Source organism: Zonotrichia albicollis, chromosome 5 (genome assembly GCF_047830755.1).
Source record: "Zonotrichia albicollis isolate bZonAlb1 chromosome 5, bZonAlb1.hap1, whole genome shotgun sequence".
In the NCBI taxonomy this organism is placed as follows: Eukaryota; Metazoa; Chordata; class Aves; order Passeriformes; family Passerellidae; genus Zonotrichia; species Zonotrichia albicollis.
Window position 1 is genome coordinate 52,583,656 of NC_133823.1, and position 14,769 is coordinate 52,598,424.

General features: G+C 41.0%; 1 protein-coding gene across 10 annotated transcripts in view; it reads left to right on the plus strand.

Annotated features, from left to right (window-relative positions):
- The window catches only part of PPP2R2C (protein phosphatase 2 regulatory subunit Bgamma), a 189,412-nt gene that overhangs the window by 171,626 nt on the left and 3,017 nt on the right, over positions 1-14,769 (plus strand). For all 10 annotated transcript variants that reach the window (XM_014266103.3, XM_074541723.1, XM_026792621.2 and 7 more), the window contains 2 exons: positions 257-426; positions 5,006-5,097. In XM_014266103.3, the coding sequence (XP_014121578.1) occupies positions 257-426; positions 5,006-5,097 (262 nt within the window). The remainder of the gene's footprint in view (positions 1-256; positions 427-5,005; positions 5,098-14,769) is intronic.

Consider the following 14,769-nt stretch of genomic DNA (forward strand, 5'->3'; position numbering starts at 1 on the left):
TTTGCATAATCTCCCAAAGTCATTCTTTGAGTCCATAGCTGTAAAATTGATTATTGTAATGTTTAAAGCTTACAGTTTGCATTTTTATATAAAGTTAAAAGAATAAATTAAGTGCTGGATATACAATTAATTCTATATCATGTTCCTTGGTAGATTGAATTACATGTTTCACCAGAAATGCACACTTCAGATTTTAAAACAGAACATTTTTTCTACAATTCTGATTTTTGTCTCTTGCTTCTTTTTCTTTGAACAGTTTATGAAGAACCAGAAGACCCCAGTAACAGATCATTTTTTTCAGAAATTATCTCTTCAGTGTCAGATGTCAAATTCAGTCACAGTGGTAGATACATGCTTACAAGAGATTACCTCACTGTCAAGGTTTGGGATCTGAACATGGAAACAAAGCCTGTAGAAACGTACCAGGTAGGAATCTCCTACTCTTAAAATGCAACATTATAAAAGGATCTCAGTGTTCAAAAAGTGAATGTTTCTGTAAACTTCTCATAACCTTATCTAAGAAGCAGCAAGCTAAGAGAATTAATCAAGGTGGTTAAAACCCTCACAGTGGCATTCTTATAGCAGGAAAAGGGCAATTGCAGCATTAGTAAGGAAGTGTAAAGCCTGGGGAGTCAAGGTAGCACTCCCTGTGGATTGGGCTCTTGAAAGAAATTATTATTCTAACAAGAGAAATCATCTCTTCACTTTGGCACCTGCTTTCAAATGATATATTTCACGACTAACATTTAAAAGGAACCGAGGAAGAGATTTTATGTGTTGCTTAGCACTCTGCTCCTGGTGGGACTACTGAAAGTTTACACCTTTGGCATTTCAGAATTACTTTTTACAACTTGATCTGTGTGATTCTCCCCTGTGCCCAGCTCTAGAAGTGCTCCCTGTTAAACCCTGGCATCACCACTGACACAGCAGCTCACAAATGCCAGACAGACACATCTGCTTGCCTGAATTCATTGAGATATTATCCAGACAAAATGCCAGTGGCTCCAGCCAGAGCTAAGTTTGTACTCTGACATCTGTTATGTTTGGCAATAGAGGGCTGAGCTTACATTTTTTGACTCTGGCTTGAAGAAGGAAAATATGTCTGTGACACAGAAACTGCTTGTTATGAAAATGCAGTAAGAAAAAAACCTGTTAAGTTACCTAAAAAAGTGTATGCAAAGTAGGAAAAATGCCATTCATCCAGCTTGTGCTGCTTACTGAGAGACAATCCTGTGACAGTGCTGAATAGGTCCCTTGTTTTCTGTGTCTAAACAATAGCAGGTGGCATACAGTAATTCACAGTAATTATAATTAAGATTGGTTTTAAAAAAATATGATGAAAATTTGGTAGCATTTCTTGTCAAAACAAGCAAAATTTTCCACTATTTTTTAGCTGTCATTTAGTAGACAGAGTGGGCCCCAGTGTTTTTCAATGCATCCATAACATTTTGGTGGATAATGTTCACTGCTCAATGTGTTAATATTGGAAAGTCTGAGCCTGTTTACCTTTAAGTCTACAGAACTGGGTTTTCTCTTAAAATGGCTTTAAATGCTGAATGTGTTAGAAATGTTGATATGCTGTGAAAGTGGAGTGGGAGGGTAATGGTGTGACTATGTTTTATAGAATAGAATAGAATCCCAGTTTTGGGGAGCTTAGGTAATATATTACTTTATACCTATGCTAATTTAGTAGTCAGCCCTGTCTCTAGGGAGGAATAGCTGGTCAAGCCAACCTGTTTGTCTTGATTTTGACACCTGCTTTTATTTCCTCATGCAGGCAGCTGTGAAACAAGCTGGTCACTTTTAAATCAGTCTGGCACCCAACAGGAGGACCAATTAAAAAGTTCTATTTCTTCATGCTGAGATGGGGAAAAATGAGTACTGATAATTGCAGTCAGAAGTTTATAGAAAAAAAAAACAAGACCCACAACAATAAAAGACCTGATATAATATTAAAAAATACAGAAAAATATAACAGTCTTCTTAAATATTTGATTGCCTTTCACTTTCAAATATTTATCCTTGTAAAGAATATACTGATGTGTTGCTGGGCATTGCACTAGACTGAAGGAGAATCTGGAACTAGAGACCTTGGAAGCCAATAGCACAGGATTCCATAGGATTCATGTGATCCAAATCTTCCGAGAACCTTTCATGTTTTTAAGCTGCAGAGAGGAGAGAATTCTTTCCTAAGAAAAAGTGGTTTAAATTACTCTCTTAAATAATTTGTCTTAGAGATATCTCTCTCTTTCACAAACCTAAATGTCATATACAAACTTGGCAATTTCTCAAAAGGTTTTTTTGGGGTAGATCACTGTAAGGCAGCAAATAAACCTAACGTTTTCAGTTATGTATCCACATAACTATGATGACAATACCTCATAAAAAGATTAAAAGGTGTTCATTAAAAGATTGATTTTCTCATTTCATCCACTGCATGGTAGGATATTGCCTAGCTGCAATAGTGAGGGTCACAATAGGAGATTTCACACAGAGTTGTAATAAAGAGCAGAGTCCATAACTGTACTGCTTCATTATTAGCTTCCAGTTTTAATATTAAAAACCTGACACACAAGAATTAATTCCTCATACAGGTTCTTTTTCATATCAGTGCTGTGGCTCAAACAATGCTATTGCGTAGAGCAGCTGCTGCAGCCCTGCTGAACACATTATCTGCTGACAGTGTTTCAACATGATTTTCTCCTGTTTCACACAAAAGCAAAAAGGGCAGGGTATGGTCAGTGGACAGCACTAAGAGAGCAGTGCAGTGGAATGGCCAGAGCTCGAGTGTTGTTGCAAGGCAGCCCTGCCTGACAGGTTACTCTCCTGATGCTGCCCGGTGAATTACCCCAGCAGAAACCTTGGGAGCAGCAAGGTGAGCACATTCATAGCTGGAAATAGCTTGATCCACTTTAGGCAGGGTCTGTAGCACAGGGATTTGGACCAGTGTGTCACCTGCCAGTGGAATTCCTGGTTGTTGTATTCAGTCCCAATACAACAGGTCCCTGTGTAGCTGTGTTGCTCGGTTAGTCCAGAGCATAGAATTGCTGGACAATTCCATGAGGGTCAGATGTTGCAGTGAAGAAAAGGTCCTTGGTAATTAGTGAGGAATGAGTTTGGTTTGCTTTCAAGTATTATTGATATGTGGTAAGAACAAGGTGTAACAGACAAGGCAAATCTGATCTTCCCCTCAGGTGGCAGAAGCAGATGAATATGCAAACAGTGAAAATTAAGTGCTCCTTACAATTAGTTTTTCCCAGTCTCTCTGAGGGTCTGAATGTGCTCAAATGTGGAACTCAAAAGGTCCACACAAAGAACAAGGTGGTTGTTCAGGACAGTAGGTTGAGTCTGACAGTCTTGACAAGGTAAGACATCTGAGAGAGGAATTACAAAATCCTTTTTGACAAAGCTGATAGAATGGCACAGCTCCAAGCTGTGGACTTGGACACACTTTGCAAAGGGTGTGTACATGACAGTGGTCATGACAGATGGCTGCTGGAAATGGTAACAAGAGAAAAACCTAGAAATGACAGTCAGGGAGGAAATTGTGATCGACTTCCTTCTGTCTTACCCAACCTTTCTATTTCTTCCAAATATTGGGAGCTCACAAACATGACAAAGGAAAGAATTCCAGTTCTGTAACAAATTACACTGCTAACACAAAAAGGTTTTAAGTAAAGAGAAAGGGAAAGGATTTAATTAGAGAGTGTAGGAGACTGCATCAATAGTAGGTGTTCTGACCTATTGCTCACTGTGAATGGTGCATTTAATTGTGGAATGTTCTATCTGCCATTTGCCAATTAATTCCTGTATAAGACATTATCTGTTAATGAGAAGTTCAGTGTTCATTTATTAATGAAAATTGATCCATAACTGAAATTTATAATCCTTAGTAATCTTACATTAGAAATATTTGGATACTGTACAATTTGACTATCAAAAAGGGGTAAGTTTAAAGAAAATCTAAGTGAAAGTTCATTGTCCCTCATCTGGTCTTGGCAGAAGCTATTTTACTAGAAGAAATGTTTGTGCCCTCAGGCCAGAGGAGGATGCTGGGCATCCATGAGCAGGAACTGGACTTGCAAGAACCTGTAACTTCAGAATGACAGAGCTAAATTACCCCTGGGCCATTGGATCGGTATATTTCTCCAGGAGGTCACCTACACATCTTTGTTTTACACTTTCTACAACAGCTGAAGAAAATATCAGGAGTGGAAGTGCATTAGTAAATTGATCTAGGCAGGGATTTTGTACCTTATTATTTCCTTATGAAATAAACCAAATAATCCAAAAGAAAAACAAATCAAATTAAGCATCTCTTTATGATAATCCTTATTCAGAGATGTGTGGCCTAGAGGAGAGAGATCTGCCGGCTACTCTCACTTTTATAGTTAGTAAGTGAGAATTTGCAATGTTGCTTTTAAGTCTCAGCCAAATAGGAGAAATCCTTGGGCTAAATTAGTGTTCTTATTTGCAACCTGTGCAACTGCAACCTTGTGCTGTATTTGACTTCTAAAATACCTTACAAAAATAAATGTCATACCATAAAGATTCTTTTAATAGAGCCAAGTTATTTCTGCCATAAGTGAGAACCCACTTATCTTGGAATATGGCATTTTTGTTACTATTTAAATTAGATTTCTTGCACATTAATTAGCCCATCTAGGGTATCAGCTGGTTAAATGTCTCTGAGAATTAGGCTAGCATTGAGAAAATCACCCAAGCAGGAAACAAATATGTTGAAGAGGGGTGGTCTGCAGCCTGCTGAGGGAAGCCTGTTTTGTGCCTTCCCACAACAGTAATTCTGTAGCACCTGCTTAACTGGGCTGTGGAAAAGTACAGTTAGCTTCTTTGGAGCTTAAATGCAGCATCTTCTGCAGAGCTACCAATCTATGCAGCATATTTTGAAAGAGAACATGGGATATTATGCAAAAAGTGAAAGGCTGGTTGTGGAGTTTTTTATTTTCTTTGATTTCAAGAATAACAGTCATTTTCTTTAAAACAGGTCCATGATTACCTTAGAAGCAAGTTATGTTCCCTCTATGAAAACGACTGCATCTTTGACAAGTTTGAATGTGCATGGAATGGATCAGACAGGTAATCAATCCATCCTTCTCTCCATCACTGTCCTCCTTTGGCAAAACACCTCTCATAAGATGGGAAGCAAACCAAAAGCAGTTACAGGTGATTGTTTTCCACATCAATGTGCAAAATCACATTCCAGTGTTTGGGAAGATAGAAGATTTGGATGTTTGTGCAGTTGTGTCTCTGCCTTAGAAATGATGTATGCCTTAATAACATTGGCTCATGCCTTAAGGGAAAAAAACCCTCCAAATTACATCCATCTTCATCCAAATCATAAATAGGCTGCAAAAGCTAAAAAGACTGGTGCCAACTCACAAAATCCCACTAACACACTAAGAAAACTTACATGATCCTGTATTTGCACATGAGCTACCTCAGAAATTCAGTTCCCTTACTGGAAATGGGTGTGAGGAAGGACCATCACAGGCACCCACTGATTCTCTACAAACTGCTGCCCAGTGACACTTCTGACACCTCCCTCCATCAGAGCAGTCCCTTTCCCTATGGAGAGGTTCTCTTTATCTTGGACATTGTATCTTGTTGAACATTTTAATGAGAAATGCTAGAGCAAGTCAGAGAGTTTGAGCAAGGATGGAGTGGGCTAATGCCCAAATGCTGGAAAATGGTGGCAGTGCTTTGTGGAGTAGGAATAAGGTACAGGAATAGCTGAGCAGCCAAGAGGACTGGGTTAATAAAAATGGATAAAATCCAAGAGTATAATGCAAGGTGAGGATTTTAGTTAAAAAAAGAGCACAATCTTCATCTTAGCAGTTGGAAATAACTCCCAGGGACATTCATATGCTAGGTGACTTTGGAAGGGATTAGCAGTCTGCAAAATGCATGTGAAAGAGAGCACAGGAGCCAATATTGAGTGACACACAGTGACTTCTGGTTCAGCAGAGTTAGGAGCCAAGAGGCAGAAGTTTGGCACTGAGCCTAGAACTGCTCCTTCAGCTCAGCCTCTCCTTTTGGAAAACAGTCTGTCTCATTGTATTGAAGCAGGCCTACCCACCCTGGAGTGGGCAAGGGCTGTGAAACAGGCAGTCTGAGACATCTGTGAAAGACAAATATGAATGGGCAAGAATGGGCTATCCAGCAGAGAAAGGAGTAGTGCTGACATTGTGTTGGGCTCTTATTCAAAGACCTTTGAACTGCATTTACACATTTCCTGTCCCTCATCTCCAAGGTGGATGAACTAATCGAGCAGATGGACAGCTGCTCTAAAGAAGAGAGGCCAGGACTTTGGTTTTCATCAGCTTAGCAAAAGAGAAGCCAAGATTTTACTTGCTTGTAGTAAGTATACCAAGGAGATATACATAGGGAGGAAGAGAATCTAGCTAAGATAAATGTGAGTGATAATGGCACAACAGCAGGCAGATGCTGAGAGTCAACAGGTAGTTATAACCTGGAAATTAGAGGTAGTTCATACCTGTCCAAACAGTGACAAGCTGCCTTCCCATCCTCAGTGGTGCAGATACAAGAAACCTAACTGTTCTGGTGGTGGTGCTCAGGAAATTTGTGAAAGCAGTTATACGTTACTTTGGTTAAAATTACAGGTCTGAATTTGAAAGTGCAGAACAAAGTCTCTTCTAGTCCTGTGCTCCACAAATGCAGATCAGTGTTATGCTGTATACTGGTAAGGGGCACCTTCTCTTTGGACTACTTTCCTTTGCTCAGTTCCTCTGCCTGCCCAATGGAAAGATTCTGTCTTTGCTAAAAAATGAAACTTTACCCTTGTATCATTCATTATGCAAATCAAAATACATATATATTCCATTATCTCTAATGCTTGCATGCCAGAGTGATTTGTTTTTTGACAAAAATTAACTCAGCACTGAGCGTCCCTTGTGATACCAACTGCTGGCCATTTAAAATTACATAGATGGACCACACTGAGCAAAATACTTCCCAGATTGCTGTCACTGAAGCTTGGGGACTAGCTGTTGTGGCTTTGGTATGGTCAAAGACTGGGAATGACTCACAGAAAGTTTAGTGGAAGATCCAGGTTTTGGGGCTTTTCTCTGAAACTCCCAAACCAATGCATGAATGGTTGTTTTAGCAGAGGATTTTCTCAGTGTGGTCATGGCTTGAGTTTGGCCCTACTAAAAATACAAAATCTAATGCATTTATTGGAAAACAGACAGTGCTGATTCCTGCCTAAGTCTGGCACAGAACAGCAGTGCATTCACATAATGTAGATATTGGGAAACTTTGAAAAAGATCTAGGACTTTTCAGGTATTTACAAACCATTTTGCTTATCCTTGATGGGAATTCCTAGTGCATTTTACAGGTTGGGCAGCCAGTTACTCCCAGGCCTAGAGTCTCTCTCCTCTGGGCAGATGAAGTGCTGCTGTCCTCATTAGTGTGGTAAGACCACTCTCTGGATAGCTGCCTGCTAGTAATGGAATTCTTGTTCAATATCAGGGTTTAAAGTGAGTGTAATATTTTCATTCCTACTTGACAGATCAGAAAGATCAATGCAGGGAGTAATTATTAAGTGGGAACATTAGATTGTGAGGGCTTCATTTATTGTACTGCCCAGACACTGAGGCGTTATTAGTCATGCACAATTACCAAACCCATCACCAAGCACAATGTGCTGCTCTTGATTGTAAGAAACTCTCAAGTAAAGGCACTGGAAACATTTGACAAAAGAAAAGGGCTCTCTTTAATTTAGTTATTTCTTTTTAGGAGTCAGATGTATGAGAATTGATGCTCATTTTTTGATTCACTCCTCTGAGCTCCTTGCTTTATGAATATGATAAGTATTTCTATATGTTACCAGGACATTTTTTATTGGAGGACCATAGTGTAAATAATACTTAGGTACTGGTACCTCTTAAAAAACAGTTCATTTGAACAGTAAGGTCACTTAATTTGAGTCTCTTCCTATGCAGTTTTTAAAAAAGGACTATTACTAAAGGTAAAAATTCCATATTGATAATTGCACTCCACAGAGATGCCGCAGTACTTAGATTATTAATCCATCTACATAACAGTAATGACTGTAGTTCTAAATGTATTGGTTTTATATTTTGGAGACTTCAAAGCTATAATGACAATTTATAGTGACTGGATTGTTCAGTTAAAAATGAAAGCGTGTTTATTATTTAGGTGAAAATACTTTGTATTAAGTTTTGTCATTACTAAGGAGTTAATCTCTGCTGTGATAGAACCTGATGGCGAGGCTGTTCACAAAAATAATCAACATACGTGAGCTCTGATTAGAACGTGATTGATGCTCAGTTACTCCAATGAGCAGGAACTAATACAATCAGACAGAGCTGATCTCATCTGCTGAAGGGCACATTAATCACTGTGTACTTTGGCAACAGTGGTCAGGGGAGGGAGCCAAGCAGGGGTCTCACACTAATTCATCCAGATGAGCATGTATTATCTGTAGTTCAGTATATTACACAAAAATCATGCTATCTTTATTGTGTATACACCATTACATGACTGTGTAGAATACATGAGCTCTACTTATACAGCAGTTTAATTTAGCTCTTCCATTCACATCCAAAGTCAAGTCTTTCAATAATGACCTGGAGGACACAGTTTTCTTCCCACTATCAACAGCTTTCAGTTTTACCTTAAAAAATAAACACTTTTGTAGCTTTTTGTGTGGTAAAGAAGCCAGAAAAAAAACCCAAAATAAAACCCAGTTCGTTGTAATAGCAAGTGAATACCTTAGTTAACTACTTTTTTTTTGAAGATTTCAAATGAATGGGTGTATAGAACCCCTGCCAGGGAGACTTCTAACCACCATCATGATAAGTGATATGCTGCAAGCAGATGAGTGAAATCACATACAACTGTTCAGTCAGTCCTTTCCTACTGAACTGTCATTCATCCCCCTGAATATCCATCAGCCTTCACTCTAATCAGGAGTTGGCAGATCCCATTGGATGAGATGTTAAGAGTCTATTCCTGTCTGGCAGCACACTCCATGCTGGAGAGCTAGAAGACATCATTTTGTTCTCGAAGCTTGGCATGTCAAATAAGAGCTTGGAAGTACTTGGGGATCCCTTGTTCATATTCCCAGTCTTATGCCAGCCAGCTGTACCGGGGTGCCACAACCCTGAATCCAAGTCAAGTGTCTCAAGTTTTTCTAGCAGGTTTAAATAAATTCCCTCTTTGTGATGGGGAGTCAGTGACTTTACAGCACAGCACACAGGAAAATTTCCCAGTATTTCAGGAATTCATTGCTTGCAACAGTGCTTCCTCTTTTCCTTTTGCTATAATAAATCCTCCATCTTATTCCTATTAAAAAAGTTCTTTAAGAGTTTTTCTGGAATCAACTCTTCCTTCATTGGGTCAGCTTGTCATGAAACCAGATCTGGTGGACTTCACATGATAATCCTAAGAGGTTGCAGATGTTCTGCTCTGCTCTGGTACATGTGGCAGTGAAATACTGAAAATTTAGGGGCTCGAAATATAATTGGGGGACAGTTTCAGGTCGAAGAAAAGGTCTCTTTTCATGCTGGGTGCCTGAGGGACATCTTTGCTGAGATTTGCAAGTGTGGGGCAGGCTCTGGTGGGAGCTGCTCTCTGAGTCTCCTCCCTTCTCAGCTGCAAAGTCCAAGCTCTGCCTCTTGCCCCAAGGAATGATGTTCCGCTGCCACACCTGCACTGAGGGGCAGGGCAGCTGGGCTGGTTTTGTTTTTCTATCACCCTTAAGCAGGGTGTGTGGGGGTCCTTGAAGCCCTGCTGGGCCCTGCTCTGTCCTGTCACACCATCCCATGGCCTCCATGGTCTCGTGAGCAACAGTGAAAGAGGGGAGCTATGAAACGAGCTGAATTTCTCCAGACAGTAGGAATATGCTAGTGAATAAAACTTTCTCTGCATCTGGGAAGACTAATTTGGACCAGAGATAGCCCAAAAATTATCAAAAATTAAAAAAAAAAAAAACAACCAAAAAAACCACAAAAAACCCCCAACCCCTAAACAAGAAAAACAACACAAAGCAATGTGGAGCAAGTAACAGTTTGGTTTTAAAGCAAGCCTTAATTCCAGTTGATACCCCAAATCTTCAGGGTAATCCCTGGCATCCAGGAATGCAGCTGAATGGAGCCATTTTGATGAAAGCTGTTGAGTGCAAGGATGGTTGCAACATGGATAACATTTAAGAGGTTGGCTTGAAGTATGGGAATAACAAATCTGAGAAATACCGAGATATGCCAGTTCTTAGTGACTGACGTGTTTGATGAAATCTCATTGCCTAAAAAGTATTATGGAATATTTCATTGCAGGTTAGTAAAATGGTGAAAATCCTATTCAAATGCCTTTGAAGCTGATGAAGTAGAGAATTTGTTGACCACCCAAGAGAAGCAGAACTTTTTAGCAGGGAAAATCCCATACTGAATTATTTCATTTAACAAAGTCACTAACAAAACCAAAATATTGAGACTCAGATGCTTAAAAGTATTAAAATAATTAAAGATGGTGAAGCCATCAGTAGTTGAGAGGCTGCTTCTGTAGACCCTAAAACTCTGGCCCTAAATTAAACTCCAGTGGTACAATGTTGGTGTTATATGAAATAAAATCATTATCCATAGATAAACATCTGCTCCTTTTGTGTATTACTGTTACAGTGCAAACAGGAAGAACTCTATTCTCTCAAATCCTTTATTTCAGGCAATTTTACAGATTGAAATTTTATTTTTAGAAAAAACAACCCTACCTGAATTATTGCTGGGTACCAGATCAATGCAGCATAGAGTGAAGAAGCCTGAACTGAGTGGGAGGTGTAGAGTTAATGTTCTGCTAATTTGGGAACTATCTCTCCTGCCCAAATGAGCTTTGGTTCTTGGGGATTTACTGTTTCCTGAGCTTTCAGCCCAAAGAAGGCAGGGATGCAAGCCAAAACACCTGGAGAGCCAAGCAAGTTGTCTTCGAGACTGGAGGGTAGGGGATAAGCAGAAAGGATGAGCAAGGAGACTTGCAGAAGTAAAACAAAGACTTGAAAGGGGTGGGGAAAGGAAGAGAGAAGCAGATAAGGCAGGTTTTTATTTTAAAGCTGTGGAGCAGGATTGCTGGAAATGAAAAAAGAGGGGAGAATGAGGAGAGGGGGAAAGGGAAACCTATCTGGAAAATGTGGTAAAGGCAAATCAGAATTGGAGGGAAGAAAAAGAAAAAAAGAACAGAACCGTGTCTAGGGAGGGAGTGAAAAGTCAGTAAAAGTAAGGATTGCTCTTGCACTGGAGTTTTCCCTTTCACTTTTTACCTTCTGTAAAAATATATTTGTTATTTCTGGTAAAGAAAAAGGAGGGGCAAGACTGGGCTGCAGTGACCCCACATGAGGGCTGAAGTTTGGCAGGGAGGTGCCTCAGATCACATCACTGATAAGCAACTGTGCCCAGTGTCAGTGCAGGCAGGAGGGATCAGTAGCATTTTGTGGTGTCACTCCAAACACACATACCTGAAGAATTGCCCGGACCTTGCTTGGAGCAGATCAGGCAGAGGGAGCAGAGAATACTCGAGGTGCTCTGCAGAGCAGCCCTGTGCTGAGAGGGAAACATGGGGCAGCCTAGGAGGGTTAACTGGGGCTGTGTGCATGCATTCCTGGCCCTGCAGGTGTGGGTGTTTCTCCTTCCAGAGCACTGGCTGGGCTGCAGAGGGGGAAATGCAGGTAGTGGTAGTCATGGTGCACCCATTGGGGTCTTTCCCTGCTTTTTTGTTTGGTTGATTTGAGGGGTTTGTTTGGGAGGAGATGAGGTGTGGTGTTGTTTTATTTGGGTGCTTTATTTTTTGTAATCATGCTGCCTGTAGCTGTGGGGTTTTGAGCTGGTGCAGTCAGGCTGCAGCTCAGCTCCAGCTATCAGTGCTCATCAGGGTGCACTGGGGTGTGTTCTGATTCCAAAATACCTCTGCAGGGCAGAGATGATGGTACCTCTGACCTTGTGCAGCACAGCTGTTAACCTGCCTTCTAATGAGAATTAAAGGTGGAAAATTAGACAGAGCTTTTCTGGCTTACACACCTATGAAGTAGCATGGGCTGTTTTGAATGAGGGGCTTTGGCTTCTTGGACCAGCCTCTCCTGCAAGGGTTTTGTGCAAGTCCTTGTCATAACACTGCTGTGCAGAGCAGTGTCTGGGAATACTACATTGAGCTACAATTTATATTCCATGATTTAAAAAAAAAAAATCTGTTTATCACATAGACTCCATTATTGTACATTGTATTTTCCTGAACAGGAAAAAATTGCAGGCTTACATCTAGTTTTCACTCTCTTTTATTACTTTAAGCAGCAGGTAAGGTTATAATCCATCTGTGTTTGTGACCTTGAACGAGAATGGACACTTTCTCATTTACATAATGCTGTTTTTTACTGAGCCATTAAACTGCAGAAAATAGGGCCAGCATGAAAAGTAGTCATCTACATATGTTAAAAAATAACTGCAGTAAATCCAGCTGAAGAAAGCAGACTTTTAAAAATATGCAAGAGTTCAAGAAATTAAAAGCAAATGGACTGTAAAGGCAGTTTTACTGCAAGCAAAACCTTCTAAAATAAGACCCTTAACAAACACCTCTCTCTGCATTTGGTGCACTGGTACTGTGCCAGCATGAAAGCTGCTTCCCTGACAGTTCCCACTGCCACCAGGAGGGATGCTCCTCTTTCCCCTGGGAGCCACAGCTCTGCAGCCTGGGGCGCAGGGGTGCCCCAGCCTCATGAACCTGTTTCACAATTTTCCCTGGGGGAAAATATACAGATGGACTGCATCACAAATTGTGTGTGTTAGTGCTGAGCTATGAAATAACCTCGACTTTTTCATGTTGCAAATAACCATTACAGCAGGAGCTGTAATGACAAGACATGGTGATTTGGAAGGAATGAAACATTTGATTTACTGCTGTTGATTCAATTTCTGAAATGGGCGCTAATCTTGATCAATAGGCTTTCTGCAGCTTCTGGGATACATTTTATCAAGCTGTCACACTGACTCCTGTTTTTTAGCTCGTGAGGTTGTTAACTTGTGCCTTGCTAGGCAGGATTGCACCCAGCCTTTAGTGGGTGCAGAAGGAATGGGAAACATCTCTGTAGGCAACCAGGGGCAGGTGCTGGTGCTGGAGAGCAGCAAGGAGCTCCCTGCCAGGGCTGGATGTGGACAAGTGCCCCTGTGCATCCCCCAGCAGTCCCTCTCCATGGGATGAAGGCTGCAGGTGAGCTCCTGCCCAGGGCAGTGTGTGCTGGGTCTCTGTGCTGCGCTCTCTGCTTTGCAGCAGTTCCCTTTGGCACTCCAGGGGCCGCACAGAGCTCGGTGTGGTATCAGCTGCCATCAGACTGCAGCATGGCACCAGCAGCCCTGGAAGCAGGGGGGAGCTGGGTGATCCCAGTGCGCAAACCCAGCACAGCCACTCCAGGTACCCTGCAGCAGCTCTGGAGCCAGCTCTGCTCCCATCCCCAGCTGTAGTCACAGCTCACATTTGTGCTTTTCCAGTGCATCATTTGTTTGTATTACAGTCACTCCTAATGGCCCCAAATGAGATCAAGGCAGCTCTGGCTGGAGGCTGTGCACACACTGTAAGGCACTCCTGAATCCAGGAGCATCTAATCCTGTCAGCTGGGGAGTGTCTGTGTGCTGGAGAGTGGGGCTCTCCTGTGCCTGTGAGCTCTCCAGTGTTCTCCCATATGCTCCATGTTTCCCTGGCCAGTCTGCTGCTCAACACAGATATCCCCCCCCCAACAGCAAAGTGTGAAAGCAGCTGTCATTTATTTGAGATGGAGGTTTGTTTATTAATGCCATGCACGTCAAATATGTTCTTCTGGGCTCTATTAGAAAGGCAAATAGTTACTGAGTGCCTGAGTCTCAAAACTGTGCAGCTTTTTCCATGGAGACTTGACCATTTGGGGTGGATACCCTCTTACAGAATGGAAATTCAGAACAAAACCACCCTGTTTGGGGCTGAGATAGGAGAGTAGAGAACAGCCCTGGTTTCACATATGGAAAAAGTTCGCAGGGGATGAGCTTTCAAACAAGGCTCTGAAACCCATGATTATGCTAATCCAATAACCTGGGGGCCATGGATGAAATCCTGAATTCATTAAAGTTAGTGACAAAATATCCTCCCCTAGGGACTAGAGGAATGAAGCAACTGGCAATCTATTATTTCAAACTGCAAGCTGACTAATGAGGTAATTTTTATACAGATCGAGGTATGGTTTTTGTCCCTTTCTCCCAGACCCAGAAATATATCCTGACTTGATGTTTCATTCAAACTTCATATAAGAGATGCCAGAATCCTGACACCAGTGTACTTATTTCTAAGAAGCAGTGTAGATGGAAATTTTCATGATGTCTGGACTTGCAAGATCTGTGGCTTCAGCACGGAAAAGAGTTTCATCTGTAAAGAATTTACATGTGCAAATTCAGTGTGTTTTTTTCAGAACCTTTCAAAACACCCTTCTTTAAAATACATAATTATGTACTAAACCTTACTCTTGTATCAAAAGATTTTGAACTATGTGGGAAATTTTAAAACTCTTTCTGGAATCATGGTTAAACTCAGCCACCATTAAAGGTAAGGTTCTAGAGAAAGGGAAAAATCCTGAAATGTATGATCCTTAAGCACTCATAAAAAGCTGGAGGGTAATTAAAAATAACTTACTGAAACATGTTGCTTTTATTATCTTCTGATGCGATTCTGATGATGTCAGGGAGCAGACATTACTTGATGAACTG